Source organism: Bubalus bubalis, chromosome 5 (assembly GCF_019923935.1).
Source record: "Bubalus bubalis isolate 160015118507 breed Murrah chromosome 5, NDDB_SH_1, whole genome shotgun sequence".
NCBI classification, from domain to species: domain Eukaryota; kingdom Metazoa; phylum Chordata; class Mammalia; order Artiodactyla; family Bovidae; genus Bubalus; species Bubalus bubalis.
The window spans coordinates 39,501,477-39,522,106 of NC_059161.1; the positions used below are offsets into that span (position 1 = coordinate 39,501,477).

At 54.5% G+C, this 20,630-nt stretch overlaps 1 protein-coding gene across 3 annotated transcripts in view; it reads left to right on the forward strand.

Annotated features, from left to right (window-relative positions):
* Nucleotides 1–1,743: 1,743 nt before the first annotated feature.
* TNFRSF1B (TNF receptor superfamily member 1B) overlaps nt 1,744–20,630 on the forward strand; it is a 35,608-nt gene continuing 16,721 nt past the window's right edge. Inside the window, exons 1-2 of one of the 3 annotated variants that reach the window (XM_025285911.2) lie at nt 1,744–2,125; nt 19,314–19,413. In XM_025285911.2, the coding sequence (XP_025141696.1) occupies nt 1,759–2,125; nt 19,314–19,413 (467 nt within the window). In that variant the 5' untranslated portion in view covers nt 1,744–1,758. The remainder of the gene's footprint in view (nt 2,126–19,313; nt 19,414–20,630) is intronic. The other 2 variants (XM_025285910.2, XM_025285909.2) reach the window with 2 other exon arrangements.

Consider the following 20,630-nt stretch of genomic DNA (forward strand, 5'->3'; position numbering starts at 1 on the left):
CAAAGAACCCACGTGCAATGCAGGAGGCCTGGGTTCGATTCCTGGGTCAGGAAGATCCGCTGGAGAAGAGAATGGCAACTTACTCCAGTATTCTGGCCTGGAGAATTCCATGGACAGAGGAGCATGGCGAGCTACAGTGCATGGGGTCACAAAGAGTCGGACACGACGGAGCGACTAACACTTTCACTTTCATAGGATCACTAGATAGAGGGGTTGCTTTCCTGTTGGGTTGGCTGTCATCCACCTCTTGGAGTCCAGCTGGTAGAGCTGAGTTGGAAGGTGGGATCCCTGGAGGATCCCCACGGTTGGGGTGGTGGTGGTGGTACTGCTCCCTGGCATGGGGAGCTGTTGGAGGGAATGAGTCAGGGGGACCCACTGGGTTTGGGGTATGCAGGGGACATCCACGGAGGTGTCACTCCACTCCTGGTCTTGGCTCTCTCTCAGGGATAAGGAAGTCCTTCAAACTGCTCCCAGACAAGACTTGAAAGGGTCAGAAGAAATCTTCATGCCAGTTTTAGAGGCTGACCCTCTCTACAGAGTTAATGTTGTGGGCTATGTTAGCTTCGCCCTAAGCGTGGCCCATGTCTCAGAAATGTGTGGGAACCAGGTAATTTCCCAGTCTCCTGATCAGGAGGTGGGATTTTCCATCCCCCAAGGGTCACTTCCCAGTTTCTCACTCAATGCTTAGAAGCATCATCCTTACCATCCCTGGGGTTGGTGGCCAGAGCAGGGGGTCCCCTGTCTTGGGGCAGTGAGGGAAGAGAATAAAGTCCTGCCCACCCTGCCCCCGCTGAAATACCCTGTGTGCTAGGGGCAAGGACTCCTGGGGCTAGTGGAACTTTTTGGTCACTCAGGGCTGGTCCTGGTATTAGAAGCCCTGGCACTCAGAGTGGCAGCTAGAATGGATGCTCAGATGTAAACTCCAGGGAAACCAGCCTTTGTGGCCCTTGGCCTGGGCCAGGCCCCCCTGGGCCCCCACAGCTTCCTGGACAGTTTTCTGTCCCAGTCTCTGTTTACTCGTTTGCTACCAGGACTGGGGACTCAAGGAGGTCAGGGAAGGGCCAGACTCACTCTGAGGAGGATATGAAGAATGTTTAAGGATAAATGAGCAGATGAAGAATAGAAGTAACAGCTAATATGCACACAGAGCTTGCTAAGTTACTTAGATACTTACATTATGAGTTTACATGAGTATATAATATATATAGTTGCTCAGTCCTGAGGGACTGTATGCAACCCCATGGACTGTAGCCTGCCAGGGTCCTTCTGTCCATGGAACAAGAACACTGCAGGAATAATGGAGTGGGTTGCCATTTCCTCTCTAGGGGATCTTCCTGACTCAGGGATTGAGCCTGTGTCTCTTGCGTCTCCTGCATTGCCAGGCAGATTCGTTACCGCTGAGCCACCAGGGAAGTCCAATATATACTATAGTATGTTTACTCCATAACTTTCAATCTTCAGACTATCTCTTTGAGGTTAATGCAGAGATTCAGACTCAGGTGGGCCGACTCTAAAGTCTAAATGAGCGAATAATCTAGGACGCCCCTAGCTGAGCCCGTGTCAGTTTTGTGCGATATTTTCCCCAAATTGTGCCCCACTCCTCCACGAGAGTGGAGAGCCTGACGCGGGTGGGAGGGGTAGGTGGACGAGGGCAGGTCGGCAGGCAAAGCCTCGGGGCAACCACAAGCCTGGTAGGAGCCTGTCTACCGTGAGGGTTTCCCGCGCCACCTCTGGGAAGCTTGATTCTAATAGGAGGGGATGTTAGAAGGAGGTTGCAGGGTCTCGGCGGGCGGGGAGTGGCTGGCGCTGGAGGTCCGAACCCAGCGCCGAGGCGGGCAAACTCCGGTGAGAGTCCGGGCTGTGGTGCAGGGCGGCCGGCGGGGGGCGGGTGCAGGAGGAGGGCAAGGAGGTGTGTCCGCGCCCGGTCCCGCCCCTCCGGCCTGTCTCGGGCCGCGCACCGGCTTTCGCTTTCAGTCGGAGGCGCGGAGGCAGCGGAGCGGGAGCGGACGCTCAAGGGCGCGAGGGGTTGGCCAACCCGCCCGCACCTATGGCGCCCACCGCCTTCTGGGCCGCGCTGGCGGTCGGTCTGCAGTTCTGGGCCGCGGGCCACGCCGTGCCCGCCCAGGTAGGTGACTCGCGCGCCCCCGCGGGGGGCGGCATCCCACCCGCCCCCGGGGTGCCCTGACACAGGAGCTGGACTCCGGGCCATGGAAACAGGATCAGACGCGTGCGCCTTTGGAGACCTTAAGGGGACCTCGGGTTTGGCACACGTGCGCCCGAGGTCCGAGGTCTGGAACTCTGGACATCGCGGTCGGGGGTCGCGCCCTGGTCCCTCGTCAGCGCAGCCCAGGGCGTTGGTGGCCAGCCAGCGGGCTCTGGACAGATCCCAGACAGACTCTGGACCCCAGCTCCCGTTACCCCGGCGACCCCTGCCCTCCCCAGGGTGGGTTTGGGGTGAGGGTAGGCGGTGAACTGTACTGGGGATTTGTCCCCACTGCAGATGCCGGGCACCTTCTTCAGAAGACTTCCTCCTCTTCTGGGCAATGCTTTTATTTTTTCTTAGAAATACTGGGGCTGCGCCTCTAAAAGAATAGGGCAGGTGTGCAGTAAGTGCCTAATAAGGGCACATTCAGACTATGGGCTGTCTTCCGAGACCTTTGCCCAGACCCCACTTCAGAGTCTGCCCTGTCAGGAAGACACTGTCCTAGAGTTCCCCTGGTCTGACCTCCCTGAGGATCTGGGGACAAGGGTGAGGGTGGACTTATGGGCTCGTTGTCAAGACTGACATGATCTCTAAGGGGCTCCAGGAAAATAGAGCAGAGACCTCAGAGCTGTTATTCAGTACTGACTGCACTCACCAGACAGCAAGGGAGAGTGTGCAGAGGACTGCTCCTCCTTTGCCCTTTGTGGCTGGTAAGACTGAATGGCTCCATTTTGCAGAGAAGGAAAACTGAGGCTCAGCAAACTCCTTGTATTTCATAGAAGGGCATGGAAGGGTGCTCTTCCCTTAAAAAGGACATCTCTTCCTTTCCCTTCTTGGCAAATGAGGAGATGTGCCTTCATCCCTTCTCATGATCTTATGGATGGGTGTATACTGACCCATCTGGACATCTTGACCAGGGAGGAAAGTAGGAGGTGGCATTGACTCATGTGAGGTGACTCACAGGCTAAGGCTAAAGATACCTTAGAGTCCAGTTCTCCAGGGCAGAGGATGGAGGCTGTCAGATCAGAACTGACTCACATTTGGTGTGGGGGCAGGTTGCTGCCCCAGAGATTGTTGTGTAAACAGAGGAGGTCAGGAGAGTCCCAACTCTGAGACCTGAGTATGGACGCCCATGGCTGTGGTCCCCAGCCTGTCTGCAGGGTATCAAGACTAGGGGCATTGTCTGCCTCGGCAAAACTGGGTCATGGGAGCTACTGGGGGGAAGGGGCGTGGGGCTTCTCTTCCAGACAGTAGCCACTCGTCCTGGAGTTGTTAGAGGGCTTTGCCTGAGTCTCTCGCTTCCCTCCCCTGTGACCTGCTCCCATATCAGCTTGTTCCCTCCTTCCCAGGATTGTCTCATCGCTGGGGCAACCATCCTCAAAGTAGAGCACCTCTCTCCTTGCCTGAGAAGCAAAAGGCCCCCAGTAGCCAAGGCAGAAACTGCTCTCCCCTCCACCCGACCTGCTGCCCCTGTGTCTCAGGCCAGGGCGAGTGAGGCAACTGGGTGTTTCATGGTCGTTGTGTATCTTCACACTCCATGCTGTCCCCTCTCCATGGTAACCCCTGCCCCATCCTTCAGGGTCTTTTACACATTTCCCCCTATCCCTACCCCAAAGCCTTTCCTGAGTTTCCCAGTTGAATTTGATGAACTGCTTTTAGAACTCCCAGCCCTTCATCTCCCTTGCGGAGAGACGTCATTCTATTTTTTAATCTGGTGTTTTATCCACCTTAGTAGATGGAATGTTCCTTGAGGACAGGTTCTGTGCAATCTTCCTCCTTATTATTAGCACCACCACAACACCTTTTTTTTGAATACCCACTGAGTGCCAGGTACTAGGCTTTGAATTTAATTGCAGAATCTTGCTGAAACCTTCCTTATAGCAGCTCCTAAAAGGGGGTCTTCCCATTTAGAGATGTGGAAACTGAGTCTCCCAGAGGTTACGGCATTTCCCAGGATTGTAGAACTGGAGGGTAGGGGGTGAGGAGATTTGAATACAGGTCCCTCTGATTCCAAAGCCCTTCTCACTCTACTCTCCCCATGCCTGTGTCCCTCTCCTGCCCCGAGTTGGGTCCCTGGCACTCAGTGATGTCCAATTATATTGGGTGTAACAGAGCGAGTTGCAGAAAGAGCCCCAAGGAGACTTGAACTGACTGCAGGTGCAGGAGAATCACTTTGCCAGCTGGGTTTTTGCTTCCTTTAAAAGCTGTATATGCTAGCTGGTGTGAAATTCATCATTAATTCATCTAGTCATTCATTCATTCAACAAAGAAATGCCAGTAAAGCTGACAGGTTAGGTGGGTGATTGGTGCCGACTGATGGGAGTGGGCAGGACCCCAGCTGTCTAGCTTTCTGTTGTTGCTGGGAGGGGGCTGAGGGGGCTGAGGGGTCCTCTACCTGCTGGGTGACCTACCTTCCCCTGGAAGTCCTGAGGCTGAGGGGTCTCTGCCTTTTTATTATTATTATTATTTGCTTGGGGCCAGCTTGAATTAGGGGAGAGGTTGGGGACCCCCAGTTTGGCCTAGAGATATCAGCTTTCGGTGGAGATGGGTGATCCAGGGTACCTGCTCTCCTGGGATGTCCCTTTGCCCTGTCTGAGATCCCAGAGGGGAACCTGCTTGCTGGCTGAGGATGTGGCCCTCACTGTCCTGGGGCCTGGCCCAGTGGCTCCTGGAGCACTCTTCTTTTCCAGGGCTGGGAGACATTTACGGTCTTGACTATCAGGGCTTCCTGGAGGAGTAAGCAAGAAGAATGGAGGGGGAGAGTTTTACTGCCATCCGTTGGGTGTTTGCGTGTGTGTTACCTTCAGCTCTACACATCAACTTAGTTCTAGCTTTATACAATGCTGGCTGCTTTTCTGTTGTTCAAACGTGCGACACACACACCTGCCTGAGGCCCTTTGCACTTGCTTCCCCTTTACCTTGAATGCTTCCAATGTTCTCCTGTGGTCTCATTCCCGTACTTCCTTCTGCTCAAATGAATTCTTCTCCGGGGTGCCTTTTCTGGCCAACTTACATACAAACTCCCCTCCAGATACTCTCACTCCCATAATCTGCTTTGTTTTTTTATATAACACCCCTGGCCTATTAAATTTCTTTCACTTGCATTGTGTCTTTCTACTCGAATGTTAAGTCAGGTGTGGGCAGGGACTTGTTCACTACTGTAGACTCATAGCCTAGAAGAGGATTTCTCATTCTCAGTGCTCTTGACATTTGGGCTAGGTGGTTCTATGGGAGTTGTCCTCTGAGTTGTAGGATGTTTAGCAACGTCCTTGACCTCTACCCTCTAGATGCCAGCAGCACTCGTCCTTCAGTTGTGACAGTTGGAAATATCCCGATAGGGTTTCCCTGGTGGTCCAGTGGTTAAGCCTGCGCTTACACTGCGGGAGGCGCCGGTCTGATCCCTGGTGGGGTGACTTTTGCCTGCTGTGAGGCTCAGCCAAAAAAAGAAAAAAAAAAAGTCTCCAGATACTGCAAAATGTCCCCTGGGGGAGAAATGACCCCATTTGAGAATCGCTGGCTTAGAACACTGGCTGACATGTAATTAGTGCTAAAAATTATTGAATTAATGTCCGAAAATATTCCTCTGACCTTTGTAATGACCCCGTGTTTTGGATGAGATGGCTGAGTTTGAAGAGCCAGTGGTGGCAGGCGGGGCTGGGCTCCAGTTCGTCTCCTCTCTGGGGTGATTCTCTGGGCTCTTCCTCTGCTAGGTCTGCTGAGGCTAGCAGTGCTCTCCCCAAAGTGCTCACCCGCCCACATCCCCCTCTCGGCTCGTGACAGGGCCACCCACTGGCAGTGACTCAGGAACCCAGGAAGCATGTGATTTGCACGGAAGCAGGCAGGGAGGGAAACCAGGGGTTTAGGATAGAGAGAGGGGTGCTACCAAGGGAAACAGGAACAAAGCAGAGATGCTGTGACTCCCGCTTCTGGACATCCCATCAGGCCCCACGAAAGCAATATTGATGACTTAGCAGAAGGGCCCCGGCCTCAGAGGTGGACAGACCTTGGCTCACCCGTTCCTTTGCTGTTTATAGACTGTGTGACCTTGACGTATCTGTCCATCTATGAACGCCTGCCTTTGTATTCCCATCTGTAAAATGGGAATGATCCCGCACCTCTCTGGCTGGTTGTCAGGATTAAAAAGCGCTTTCTAAGTTGTGCAGCTCATTGGCAGTTGTTAGAGCATCTGTGGCTTTGCTGGACCTGGGAGTCCCCGTGGAGTCAGATTCCCAGGGTCCCGTGGTAGGGGTGGCAGACCTCCATGTGCCCAGAGCTCCTGCCCAGAAAGAACAGTTTCCCTCCTACCCGCCTTCTAGCTGTGCTTCCTGTTCAAGACCCCCTTCATGGGGCTCCTCACACCACCTGCCCAACTGTCTGGCCTCAGGAGCCCGGTGTGTGGCAAACGCTGTGGGGTCAAGAAATCCTCCCCTCCCCCTACTCCTTTCAGTGAGTGACAGGTGCTGGATCTCATTTGAGGGTGAACGAGGGGGACATGGGGCATAGAATAGGGGAGTCTTATAACCTTGCTGCGGAGAGGATGCAGAAGGCCTCAACTTTCTCACCATCAGCAAGATGGGCATGGGATGACTCCAGACTGCCTTTAAAATCTCTTCCATCTCTGACCTCTGCAATCTGGAAGATTCTGTTTACTTATAACCCTGAGAATGGGAAGCCCTGTGAAGGCTCTTCTACGGTCATGCTGTCCACGACTGCCATTCTCCAAGTGGCTTCTGAGATAGCAGAGCCCTGATAAAGGAGCACTGGCCTGGGGGCCAGGAGACCAGAATTTCCATCTGTGCACTGAAGTACCGGCTCACTATGTGACCTTGATCGGGTTACTTAACTTCTCTGGGCCTAAGCACCCCTATCTCTATAAAACCTAACAGCACACTGATCCTAACATACTCTTGGAGTGCTGGAGAAGCATCAGCTTTGTTTGTGCTTGACACAGGCCACAGACTGGGGGTGAGGGGGTTTAAGAGTTTTCCCAGGAAGGAGAGTCCTTCCCTCTCCACCATTAATATCTCTGCTTCTCAATCTCTCTTCTTGCTGACCTCAATCCCACTTGCTTTGGCTGGAATGAATTCCCTGACTCAGGCCACAGTAGCATCAAGTTGCTGGTCAGCTTGCAGCCAAGACAAGATGCACAACCCTCAGGCAGAGTAGGCTTCATGGGTTTCTCACCTCCCTACCCCTTACGACCTATTTAGCCCCTCTTAATGTTCAGGCCCTTCATGAAAGTCTGTGCCGTGGGCATCACTGTGGACCTGCTGCCTGGGATCCCGCAGGTAAAGGGAAGCCTTGAGTGGGGAGAGGGCGTTCCTTGCAGAAGCCTTTGTCCCTGCGATGCCTCTGCCACCCCCGGCTGAGTCCCCGGACTTTGGGCATGAGCGCCCCTCTGCTGAGATGCCGATTGTGGGGTTGGGACTCTGGAGCCCACAGTTTCCACCGTGTCGCGTCGTGAGGTCACAGGTAGTGGTGACATCACTGTGGTTTGGGGCTCTCGAGGTGCGTGCACAGGAAGAGGAAGTGTCTGTTCACGGAGAGGGGTTTGCAGGACTTGATTTCCGACTGCCCCAAGTTTGAGCAATGCTGGGGGAGGTGGTTGGGGCAGGGCAGCTGTCCAGGAGGCCCCAGCTCTGTCTCTGCCCTGGTGTCCTGTTGATCATGTCAGATCGCCCGACCTCTCAGCTTCTGTGTCCTCTTTGCAGGGAAGGAGGGCTTGGAACAGGCTGCATCTCAGTTGTTGCCTGAGGAGGTTGAGGATCACGAAACTACCTTGTGTTACAAGATCTGTTAGCTAGCCCATGAGGCTGCAGAGCTCACCTCCCTGGCCCCAGGCGGGCCAGCTACCCTCCTACTCTTGGGAGCAGACACTGAGTGGGCACGTGTGGGAACAGTTGGCAGCCCAGGGTGACTTCGAGGAACACAGGTGGATCCCTTTGGCCAGCAAACTGCTGGTCCATCCCCGGCTTCGGAGCCGGGACCCTAGGTTGATTCAGTGCTCTGACCGAAGATGGGGCAGAAATCCCCGGGGACTTTTGTTTTCCTCTGCCGTCCAGACAGCAGCCCACCTGTCTGTTTCCATCTGAGACCGGCCCTGTGGTGGGTATGGCTGATGTGGCCACAGGTTCAGGGAATTGAGTGGGCCGGAGGGTGAGAGTGGCTCAGGGAGGGAGTTGGGAGGCTGTGGACAGGCATCTTCCAGGCATTCACAGAAAACCTTCTCCAGTGCCGTTCAGGAGAGATGCCCAAGACTGTGGAAGTGAGCAGAGCGTGGAGCCGGGAGTGGGGGTCCTGGGCCCAGCCGTGGCTTGGCCTCCAGTTTCAGAGGGCTTGGCCAGTTCTCTTCTCCTCTCCAACTCTCAGCGGAGGCCAGCACACCTGGCTCACTCCCACTCTAGAGTCCTTCAGTGCTGACTGTTAGATGGGGAAGAGGGGAGACGGTGGGGAGGGTCGGTGACTTTGGGCAGGAGGTGGCCTGCCACTCTGGCTTCCGTGAGGCTCCGGCTCAGATCCAAGGTCTGGACTTGACAGTGACTCTTGAGGAAGGGCCCCAGCATGTGGCTTCAGTTAGCAGGACCCCCGCCAGCATCCAGGGCACCCCTCCCTGCCCTTTCCTGCCGACCCAGAGTCCTGCTTCTGTCTGTCACGCATGCGCAGAGGCTCCAGGTTCATTCAGGTTGTCCCTGGTGAGCCTGTCCCCTCCTGCTTTGCATTCACAAGCCCCCAGTCCTGCTGCTTCCTGTCCTGTCCTCCTGGCTCTCTCAAGCCCCCATCTCCCACCTCATGTCATGATCCCCTATCCTCTCTCCCCTCCTCCATCACCCCATGTCTTCCTGACCTGGCCCCTTGGTCCCTCCCATCTTTTCTTGTCATCTTCCTGACTCTGTCCCCCACATTCCTCTTCCTGCAGTGGCCACATGGGATCTTTCTAAAAGCTGAGCCCTGGAGGGTGGGCAAGATTGGGCTGAGTGGATAGTTGGAGGATGGATAGCAGGGAACAGTGGCTAGACCATACTCAATTAAGCAACAGCCTTGTTAGACTCAGTGATGGTACTTGAGGCTATAAGCTGGTGCTGGTTTAGTCACTTAGTCATGTCCAACTCTTGTGACTCCCATGAACTATAACCCACCAGGCTCCTCTGTCCATGAGATTTCCCAAGCTAGAATACTGGAGTGGGTTGCCATTTCCTTCTTCAGGGGATCTTCCTGACCCAGGTATCAAACCTGCATCTCCTTTCTTGAAGGCAAATGCTTTATTGCTGAGCCACTAGGGAAGCCCGAGGCGATAGGCTATTCAGGATCAATTGTACAAAATTTAAAAATTAAAACATTGTATCAGCTATAATTTTTGGAGTATTTACTAAGCACTTTACATGTGTTATCTCATTTAATTTTCACAGATGTCCCTTGAGGTATATACTGAGGTTTTTAAGCCTCATTTATTGGGGAAAAAAAAGCAAAACACCTTTGATGCTTCCCTCCAGTAAGAAAGGAGTCTAGATTCAAAGTCAGGCATCCTTATCCCAGCGTCCATGCTTTCAGCTACCACATTCACTTTGAATCAGGAGTTGAGGCAACTGGGAACCACTGAGAGTTTTTGGGTAAGGGGGTGACCAGAGCAGAGGGTGTATTAGGAAGATCACTCAGGCCTCAATGGGAAGGACAGGCTGTTACTATAGTTTAGGCAAGAACTCTGGGCTGATGGAGTGGCAGCAGAACAGGAAGGAAGAATCAAAGTCTTCAGGGAGGAGGTGGGCTTTGGGTTGGACTAAGACCTAGGGTGGAGGCCGAGGACTGGGGAGGAAGGGGGAGCTGGCCCTCCCCACCCCATCCTGCAACATGAGGCGTCTCTGGCCTTAACCGTTCCCCTGAAACCTGACTGTGGACCATGTCAGCCCCCTGTGTTCCTGGAGCTCTCGTGGTCAGCCCCAGGTGAGCCTGGCTTCAGTCACCCTGGCTGCTGCTGGGGTGGCCCTAAGGCTGGGCAGGGCTGGCCTGTGCATCTCCGGTGTGAAATATGATGAGCCCCACCATTGGCAGAGGGGCAGGACTTCTGGGGGCCTGCTTTGCTTGCCTCTGCTGCCAGGGCCTCAGGACCTTCTCCCTGGTTTGGTTTTCCTCTCTGTGGTGAGGTGGGGAGAAAAGGGACCCGCCCCCCCGTCACTTCCCTTTGACGGCTGGGAGAGTACAGTGAACGCTGAGCTAGGACTGACAGCCAGTGGGTGCTTCGTTGGTGCCAGGCAAGGGTCTAGTGCATCATTTGCCCCCAGTGACATTTGTCCTTGAGGCCACCAGGGGAGGGGTCATCAGTATCATCCCCATTTGATAGGAGAGTCAGTCAAGGCACAGAGGTTAGGCTCTGGGCTCAGGCTCTCAGCTCACTAGAGGCAGAGCCAAGAGTCCACCCCAGATGGCTCCCTCCAAGCTCCAGCTTAAACTACCACCTGGATGTCACAGTGGTTGCAGCGGCCATGAGGGGCTCTGCCAGCCTGAGGACGCCACCCTCTCTCTCTACATATATGCCCATTTCCTGCCCAGTTCTCATGCTGTAGCTCCAGCTCATTTCAGCTAATGGGAAACGAAAACTTTTGCTTCTGTTAAACAATTCAGCATCTATTAGGTCCACCCCTCCCCACCCCGCCGCTGTGGGCTGTGCACCCGGCTGGGCGTAGAGCCATGAGTAATAAAAACCTAACGAGTAACGCTCAGTTTTTACTGCTGCCGGGTACAGTGCTGAGCACTCCACACGCCTTGGCCCAGTGAATCATAACAGTCCCATGAGGTGGGCACTGCTTTTGTCCCCATTTCAGAGATGGCGAAACTGAGGCTGGTGAGTGACAGGGCTGGGACGGAAACCTGATGTCTTGCTCAGAGCTCACACTAGAGGGTGCAGACACAGTGGGAAGATACAGGGAAACAACTAATTTAACCAAGAAGTGGTCTGGGCAGTAGAGAGATAAACCCAGGTTGTCACTGGAGCCCTCAGGGAACCTCTGACCCCCAGAGAAGGTTTCCTTGAGAATCTGATAGTGGAGAGGACTCTTTTTTTTTTTTTTTTTTTTTGCTGAAGTGTCAATTTTACTTTACAATTTTGAGGAAAAGCATTATTTTCACATTAAAACTAATCTATAGCTAACACAATGCTGTAAATCAACTGTGCTCCAATAAAAATTTTAAAAAACCAAAAAACAAACGTATATATTATGGCATGACATAGAAAAGTTTCATGGTAAAACATAAGACTTAACAATTTCATGTTGTTAGAGCCAGCATATTTGAACTCCTTCCTTAGATTACTTTTCTTTCTTTTCCATCAAGGTATCCTTTGGTGGAAAAGTCTGAGTAGTGTTGATATAGTAGGCTTGGCAGTTAAAGAGACCTGATTTCTAGGCCTGACTAGTGGAGAGGACTCTTGAAAGAAGCCCAAGAGTTGGCCCTGCATTGGGGGTGGGCAGGATCCTGGGGCAGAGGGAGCAGCAGGAGAGGGCATGGAAGACGGGGAGGGAGCCAGAGGGGACAGTGCGGGGTGAAGACGGGGTGGGAGATATTGTCATGGCCTGGGCAGTGACCCCCAGACACCAGGCTGAGAACATTGAGCTTGGGCCAGACTTGGCGTAGGAAGGTGACATCGGGTCTGTCTGGAAAGCCTGGGGACCAAGAAAGAGTAAGGAGGTTGTAGGTGGCAGAGAGATGCTGAAGGCGGGGCCGAGAGAGATTGAGGAGGTGATATGGCCTGTCCTGGGGTGTGTGTGTTGGGGGGATGGAAAGGGTTGGGGGTGCTTTCTGCAACTAGACTGAGGGTTCCTTAGAGGCAGGGACCACACCCTGGTATCTTTCTACCCTGGTGCTTAGCACAAAGCGTGGCCCCAAGAACCGGATACCAGCCTGGGCTTCCTGTCTGCCCCCAGCTCACTTCTAACGCGACATCACAGGCAGTGGGCCAGGAGTGGGATGTGTCACCCGGGGCCGCCGCCTGTGATGTGGTCGGTCCTCCTGACGCAGGTGCCCCGTGTCTCCGTGACGGCAGACGAGCCTCCACCACCTGGCTCCGGTGTCACCGCCCTGTAGGCTGCAACCCGAAGTCCGTGGGGCTCCTGAGCATCCCCTAAGATCTAGGCCCAAATGGCTCTGCCGTGTCTCACTGTGCATCGAGGCCCCCAGGGACCTGCCATGGAAATGATATGGTTTCTTTATTGGTTGAAACCGGTTTCCATCAGTGCGTGGATCCCTGGGTCCTGGGGCAGATGCTTCCTCTGTTCCCCAGGCTGTACTGTCCGCCCTGGGACCCTGGAGACCCTTTTGCCTTGCTCACTGTGTATTCTCTGGGGAGTCACTCTCCCTCTCTGGGCCCCTCCTCTGTAAAATGAGGCAGCAAGAGAAGATGCCGGGGCTCAGACTATCTGAGGACACTGAGGGAGGTGTGGCTGAGACTAGCTCCTGTCTGCTTCTTCTTGGCTGCGTGGTCCCAGACACGGTATCAAATCTCTGGAAGCCTCTGTTTCTGCATCTCTAAAATGGGGTGATGCTGACCTCATTGTGTTGGTTCAGAGATTAAATAGTACCTGGGAATGTCCCCAGCACTGTCTGCACACAGTAGGTGCTTCTCCTGGGTCTGAACAGCCTCTCTGTTCTTCCTGCTCTGTGAAAAAGAGAAGTTTTGAGGGGCATGTGCTACTCTGCAAGCCTGAAGCTTCCTCCGTGGCTTCCTCCCCCATCACGTCCTCTTCCTGGTCTCACTGTGGCCAGGGATGCTCCCGGGGGAGGCTGGGAGTCAGACCCTTCGCAAGGGTACTGGCATTTAGGGTGGGGGGGGGTCTCCAGAAAATCAAGAAGCCTTGGAGACCCCCACAATGCTGCATCAGTATGCTGGCAGGAAGGGCCGAGGGTCTGTAGATTTTGTGCTTTCAGATGACATAGTCTTGGTGGCAGCCTCTTCTTCCTCCTCCCCAAGGCCTGTCCTTCTCTGCCTTCCCCTCTCACAGTCTATTTATAAATAGGAGAAGGAGCTGGGGGCCCCCACCTTGGGGTGCCTACAGAGTCTTGTTTGGGGAGCAGGGAGGCAGGAAGTCAGCTGGTACAGGGTTGCCCAGTTCCCCAAAAGAGCGCGCTGACTCAGGCTCCAGAATCAGAGGGACCTGCCTGGTGCCCTGGCCCTGATGTTGCTGGGTGGGCCACAGTGCATTGCCCATCTTGCCCTGGTCTCCCTCCTCAGGCCCGGCTAGCTGCCATTTCTGGCCCTCTAGGGTGAGAGTGGGAAGGAGTAGGGAGGGGAGGGAGCAGAGTGGAGAGAATTCATGCCTCACTCACCAGCTAAGTCTGGTCCTTCTCTAGCTTCGCCCTCCTGCACACCTCTGTAGCTCGCCTCCTTTCGAGGACTCACAGCCACATCCCTGTCCCTTAGCCTGGACACTGTCCTCTGGCCACTTAATGGGCCCCTGGGCTTTGGTCACTTGCCCAAACTCTTTATTTTGGGGTCCCTTCACTGCTCCAGGTGAGGTCCTCTTGAGTAATGGCCCTTGGAGGCCACCTACATCGAGCCTGCCTTCTCCTCCCTCTGCCCCAAGGAGGTTCACTCCACTGTCCCACAGCTGACCTGCCATGGTCTCCTGATCTTAGACTTCTTGAGGAATGGGCCAGGGCCAGCCTGAGGGTGACCACAAAATTCCAAGGGTCACAGGTCTACTTCCCCAGACTTCCCTTCTAGGAGGGAAGGAAGCCCACATGGGCTGCCCAGCACTTCACCTGAACTGGGTAGCCTGCTTCCAACAACTTGTCCTTGCCTTGCCTGATCTCAGCTGAAACCAAGGCAGAGAGTGCCCAGTTCCAACATGCCATCTGACACAAGTCCACACTGTGTGCGGACCCTGAGAGCTTCCCCTGGTTCTCCTGAGAGTCTGGGAGAAGATGATGGACCCCAGTTAAGACCCCCTGGCCTGTATGCCTATGATAACCCAGGGAGGAGGAGACAGGCAAGGTGTTATGTCACCATTTTACAGATGACAGTGTTGAGGCTCAGAGAGAGTAAGTGATGCTCCTAGGACCAGCTCATGCATCCGGACCCTCTGAACTAAGGCCACTGTTACTCCTGTGATGCTAGGTGTCTGTGTACCTGGGAGGATGGACATCTCCAATTCCCCTCCTTCCAGAGGCCACATGCTCAGGCTGTCCTCACCTGGCAGAGGGTTTGAGGGACAGAGCTGGGCTGGGAAGCCCACCTCCCAGCCCTCAGTCTTGCCTGATATCCCAGCCCCTACATCCCAGGTCGTTCAGTTTTTCCATCTCTCACATGGTTGTCCCACCCACCCACCCCGTCCTCCTGAGGTCTTGGGAAGAGGCTGAGCTTTTTGACACCCATCTTTAAGAAAGCAGAGCTAGGGCTTCCCTGGTGGCTCAATGGTAAAGAATCCGTCTGCCAATGCAGGAGACATGGGCTCGATCCCTGGTCTAGGAAGATCCCACATGCCTCAGAGTAGCTAAGCTTGTGTGTTATAACTAGTGGGCCTGTGCTCTAGAGTCCGGGAGCCGCATCTGCTGAAGCCCGAGGGCCCTAGAACCCATGATCTGCAACAAGAGAAGCCACTGCAATAAGAAACCCACATACCACATCTAGAGAGTGGTCCCTGCTTGCCACACTAGAGGAAAAAGCTTGTGTAGCAACAAAGACCCTGCATAGCCAAAAATAAATAAAAAGTTAAAAAAAAAAGCCAGAGCTGGAAAGAGCTTAGAACCTCAACTAGACCACACAGCCATTTTACAGATGAGGAAACTGAGGCACAGAGAAACCTGTTACCACCCAGAGTAGGGGAGCTGCCTGAGTGGGGGAGGGAATACCTTTGGGGTGGGCCCTGTGGCGGGGAGGGTTAAGATCCAGTCTTCCTGGGGTGGGGAAGAAACACATGGCTGGAAGTTAAGAGACCTCTTTGAGGCTCAGTTTTCTCATCCGTGGCTTGGGAATAATAATAGCACTGACCTCACAGCGCTGGGCTGAGGAGTCAGAGGGACAGTAATGCATGTGAACAGCTCTGCACGAGGCAGACTTTCAGGACCAGGTGCTGCTGTATCTGTCTCCTAGCGCCCTCGCCCCGCCCACCGTAGTCTTGCTGCCTGGCCCCCTGGCTGTGCATGGAACACACGGAGCACATCCTCGCTGGAGCCCCTTGTCTCGCCTTGCTTTTCCCTTCTCCTTAGCTCCTGCTACCACTTCCCATTTTCCACCGTGCATGTCTTTGTCTCCTCTACTAGAGCCTAACTTCCTGGGACAGGGACTTGCATGTGTTTGATGCTGAGTGCCCGCCACCTAGAACCACCTGCGTGCCATGTGCTTGTTGAACGCATGAACGTTTCCTCCTTGGCCCATGTCTTTCTCCACCACTAAATGGGAGGTTGTCTGAGATGATCTTTAAGGTTCCAGCTCAGCCCATCCTGAGCTGCTGTGCCTCCATCCTGCCCCCACTTCTGGGTCCTGTTCCCCTCATCACTGGCTCCCACGTGTCCTTCTAGCACCTGGCAGAACCGTGGATTAGCTGGGCCAGCCCTCCCTGCTCACAGACTCTTACCTTTGAGCGTTTGGTGGCCTCGCTCCTGCTTGCTCCTGAGAGATCAGAAGCCCGGTGACTCAGGCAGGGCTGAGCAGTGCCCAGTCTCAGATGCTGGAGGTCCCTGCCTGCTGCCGGAGACTGGCTCTTCTGAGGTTCCTGCGTGGTCACCTGGGAAACCAGCTCAGAGCTGAAGTCAGAGGATGTTGGCCTGAAGCTGAGGGAGGTCCCCTGCACTGGTGTATGTGTGTAAGAGAGAGAAAGAGAAGGACTGAGAGAGAGAGAGAGAGTGCCCATGTGAGCCAGCGCCCACGTGAGCCAGTGCCCACGTGAGCCAGCGCCCCAGGCTCTGCTCAGCATGAAGGTGGATGAACAGGAGCTGGCGGCACGGTGGTGACTCAGGGCAGAGGGCAGATCCCGGGAGCTGGCCCCTTCAGCTGTCCTGAGGAGGGGACCAAAGATTTCTCCAGTGGGACCAGAGCAAGGGTCACGTCGCATCTCCACCTCTCCCCTCCCAAACCTCAGACACGTGACTGCATCTCCCTGAGCTGTGAAATGGGCACACACCTGCTAAAGGGTGGGAGTGGGGTCTTAAAAAGTGCCTGCAGCCAGGCCTGACAAATAGTTCCTAATGAGTATCCAGTTTTTTCATGTCAAAAAGCTGAGAACCTGGAGGAGTGATGGAGGCACATGGTGGGAGAGGGTTTGGGTGGTGCTTGGAGTCCTGGGTCTGTGTCCAGGAAAGGGGAGCTTGGGCCCCCCAAGAGAAGGGAGGCAGGTTGGGGGCGGCAGGCATGTGGCCTTGGGTGCATCACTTCACCTCTGGAGCATCTGTGAAGTGTTGGGGAGGAGTCTCTCTGTGAGTGGAGCATGTGCAGTTGCTCCTGGGATGTAGAGGAGATGGAGCTGCAGACCCTGATGTGAAGCTGCTCTGAGGCCTGAGGTGGATGGAGTGTGGGCCCTAATGGCCCCTTGTGCACAGTTCTGCCACCAGCCAGGCCCTGGCATTTCCTTTGGGAAACCCCGGGAGGTGGGTTTGCTTCTTTCTGTCTCCATTTTCCCATCTGTGAAATGGGTACAATCAGATGTGCCTTACACATTGGATGTTAGATTCATCCTTCTTTTCTTCCTTCTCGTTCTCCTTCCTCTTTCCTTCCTTCCCTCTATCATCATCTCTCCCTCTCGTATCTATCTATCCATCATCCCTCCATCCATCATCCATTCATCATCTGTCTTCTCCAATCTCCCCCTAAACACACACACACACACACACACACACACACACACACACACACACACGGTCACAGGTCACCCATCTATTAAATGGGTGGTTGATGCTCATCAGTGAGGTCCAAGTTTTTACTCGGGGACACAGTATTTTGAAAGGTCAGGTCTGCTAAGCATGCTGAGTGAATCCAGTACTAGCCAATTCATTTCCTCATTTTAAAATGTCAATCAGGCTCTCCTATGGGTGGATGTTGTGTGGCTCTGAGCCTCCCCAACCCCAGACAAAAGAACTGGAAGCTTGCATAGCCCTAAGTTTCCCAGAGGCTGCTCACCATGTTCTGGGGGCCTCCAAGGACCCTCAGCTTTTACAGCTGCTTTGCTGACCTGAGGCCCAACTTGCAGGGCTGTGCTTTGGCCTGGCCTCTGCTCTAGTGAGCAGGGCAATGGAGGGAGTGACCTTTTGTCCCGCTCTGCAAGGGGCTTTCTGTTCCTCATTGTTTAGCCATGACATGGCAGTAATTTTTTTTTTTTTTTTTGTCCAAGAGGATAAACAGGCGTCAAGATGACTTAAAGGAGAGCTGACCTCCTCTGCCCACTCAGGCTGGAGTCAGAGAGGCAAGAGGAAGTGTAGGGAAAATCTTTCATAGCAAGATTCAGACAGGAAAAGACCTGGGATGAGAGGCCTCAGGGAGGCCACTCCGGGCAGTGACCTGGGGGCCCAGGGGGTCCAGCTGCCTGCTTTTGTCCCGGAACCCTTGCCCTGTGGGTGGAGAGAGAGACCAGACTTGGCCGCAGCAGAGCCCTTTCCCGTCAGATCCTCTGGGCCCTGACAGGAAATCCTCCCCCAGGGAGGGCAGGCCTCCCTGGGCTGCATCTTGGGGAGGAGTCCTTCCCCACTAGAAGCTGCAGGGCCTGTGGCTCTCAGGGCCTGCAGAGGTGAGGGGCTCCCCTAGTTACACTGAAGGTGCTTGTAGCGAGGAAGCCCACTGGGTGCAGGGTCCTTGAGACCTGTGCCCGCCCCCATGGGGGGCAGGGGGCTGGAGGGAAGGAGCTGTGGCTCCTCCCTTTCTGATGGGGGAGGCTGCTGCCTGGGGTGTTCAGTCTGAGCCGGAAGAACAGCAGGCTGCAGTGAGGGGTATGGCGGGGACAGACCAGCCCTCCCATTCCATGCAGTGAATGCACAGGTGAATGTTGGAGTGAAGGGGGCTGCGGGCAGCACAATTCTGTGGTTTTGGGGCTCTCGCAGCCTTTGATCACTGCTCTCCGCCCTGACCCACCCCCGGTCATCTTGCTCCAGCCTGTGTGCCAGTCAGGTTTGCTCAGCTGTGGAGCATCAGAATCACTTGGGCACGTTTTCTTTTTTTTCCACAGTACAGCTTTCTGGGTCCACCCCTGGGCTCCTGACCCTTTGTTGGGGAGGGAGTTGGCATTATAATAGACCCTTCCAAGGTGCTTTGGAAACATGCAGTGCCACGCAGTCCCCCAGCCACCTCCAATAAGTGGGAGGAGCCCTGAGAAGGAGCTTTGCTTCAGGACCAAACAGGAAAGGGAGAAGCACCAGGACTGTGTGTGTGTGTGTGTGTGTGTGTGTGTGTGTGCGCGCGCGCGCATGCATGCGCACGTATGGGTATACACACATGTACGCACAGGCATCAGAGCAGGCTGGGAGGACAAGAAGGTACCTCATTTCAGCCCAATGAGATGATTGCTAGAAGGGGGCATATTCAGTGTTTAAAGAGAGCCCAGAGCAGGAGGAACCTGAATCAGCCTGGGGGAGTCAGGGAAGGCTTCCTGGAGGAGGCAGTACTCAGCTGGAAGGACGAAGGGATGATTACCAGGTGCAGGAAGAAAGAGGGTGGAACCTAGGCATGGGCACTTTGTGCTGAGCTCTGTGATTCCTTGGAGAAGGAAATGGCAACCCGCTCCAGTATTCTTGCCTGGAGAATCCCATGGACAGGGGAGCCTGGTGGGCTACAGTCCATGCAGTTGCAGAAGAATGGGACACGACTGAGCGACTGAGCACTATGGTTCTCTGTGACCGAGGCCACCACCTTCTGGGAGGCTTCAGGGCCTCACATCTGCCGAGTATAGGGTTAGGAGCCGGCCCCACCCTCTGGCCAGCTGCCTTGGTGTCTCTGCCTGCAGACATGAGTGTGCTACACTGAGCGGGGTGAAGGGGAGGTTAAAAAAGGCATCTCTTTTACCTTTATCTGCCCCCCTCACTAAAGGGAGAAGTCCCCACATGGATAGAACTCCAGGAGGGAGAAAGCCAAACACTTGCCAGGCACAGATGGGGATGTGGGAGTCCACGCTGATGTCTGTCCTTCCCTTCCTCCTTCCAGGCTGTGTTTACCCCCTACATCCCAGAGCCTGGAAGCTCATGCCGGCAGCAAGAATACTACAACCACAAGATCCAGATGTGCTGCAGCAAATGTCCACCAGGTAAGGGGTGACCGCTGGGGCCCTCGCCCTCAGCCTGGCTGGGTCCCTGGGTGCTGGTGCCCTGAAGAGAGTCAGTGTGTGCGGGGCTTAGGGGGTCAGGGTCATGGCCCTAGACTCTTACTGAGCTCCCTCTGGTTCCATGAATCGACCCCCACGATCGCTCTTGCTTCTGGGCCATTGCACATGTCGTTCTCTCTGCCTTCCCCGGGTGTGCTCCCATTGATCCTTTAGACCTCTGATGGCCCCCTACTTCAGGAAGCCTGCCCACACTGCCTGGTCAGATTGGGCTCTACTTTTGAGCTCCCACTGGCCCTTGGCAGCCCCCATGGCATCAGCTCTTTTTACACTATGATCATGGCCTGGGTCTCCTCTATAGCCCCCACTGTGCGCTACTTAGAACAGGGACTGTGTGGCTTGTTCTTTGCTGAATCCCCAGCACCTGGCGCAACACCTGACACATAGAGGTGCTCAGTGCATATTTGATTAAATCAGTGACTGCTGCCCATTTCACAGGTGGTGGACCTGAGGCCTAATCCCAGTTGGGAAAGCCAGGCAGCCCAACTCCGAGGGCTGTCCATCTACTCGTTTGTTTATATATTCATCCCTGTAATGTTTATAAAGCATCTGCTAAGTGTCAGGCACCGAATGCTGGGAACATGACAGAGAGCAGGGCAGGCAAAGTCCTTGCCCTCATGGATTTTGCATTCTAACAAGGGCATAAGGCAGATAAACCAATAGAGGAGATAGACGTGTGGTCTGTGAAGGAAACAAGAGAGGGGAGGGCAGATGGAGGCAGAGTGGGACATGCTGGTCATGGAAGACCTTTCTGAGGAGCTGACTCGTGGGCAGAGATGTGCAGGAGGTGAGTCATGCAGATATACAGGGGGACAGAGGCCCTGAGGTGTTAGCTTGTTTGGTGTACTTGGAGAACAGGCAGGCCAGTGTGTGGCCCCAAGTGAGTTAGCAGGGACCATGGTAAGGAGTTTAGATTTTATTCTGCAGGATCTAGAAAGCCATTGGAGAGCTTTGAGCCACTAGCTTGAGATGTGGGCAGGCACAAATGCACCTGTCACCATGGCCATTTTAAGAGAGATCCCAGGGAAGTGACTTTTCTTTCTTCTATTAACTGGCAAGGTCTCTGTAAGAAGGCACTCGAATAGCACAGCAGAGAAGGTGCAGGATAGGAATGGGGCTCAGAAGAGAAACTTCTTCACGGT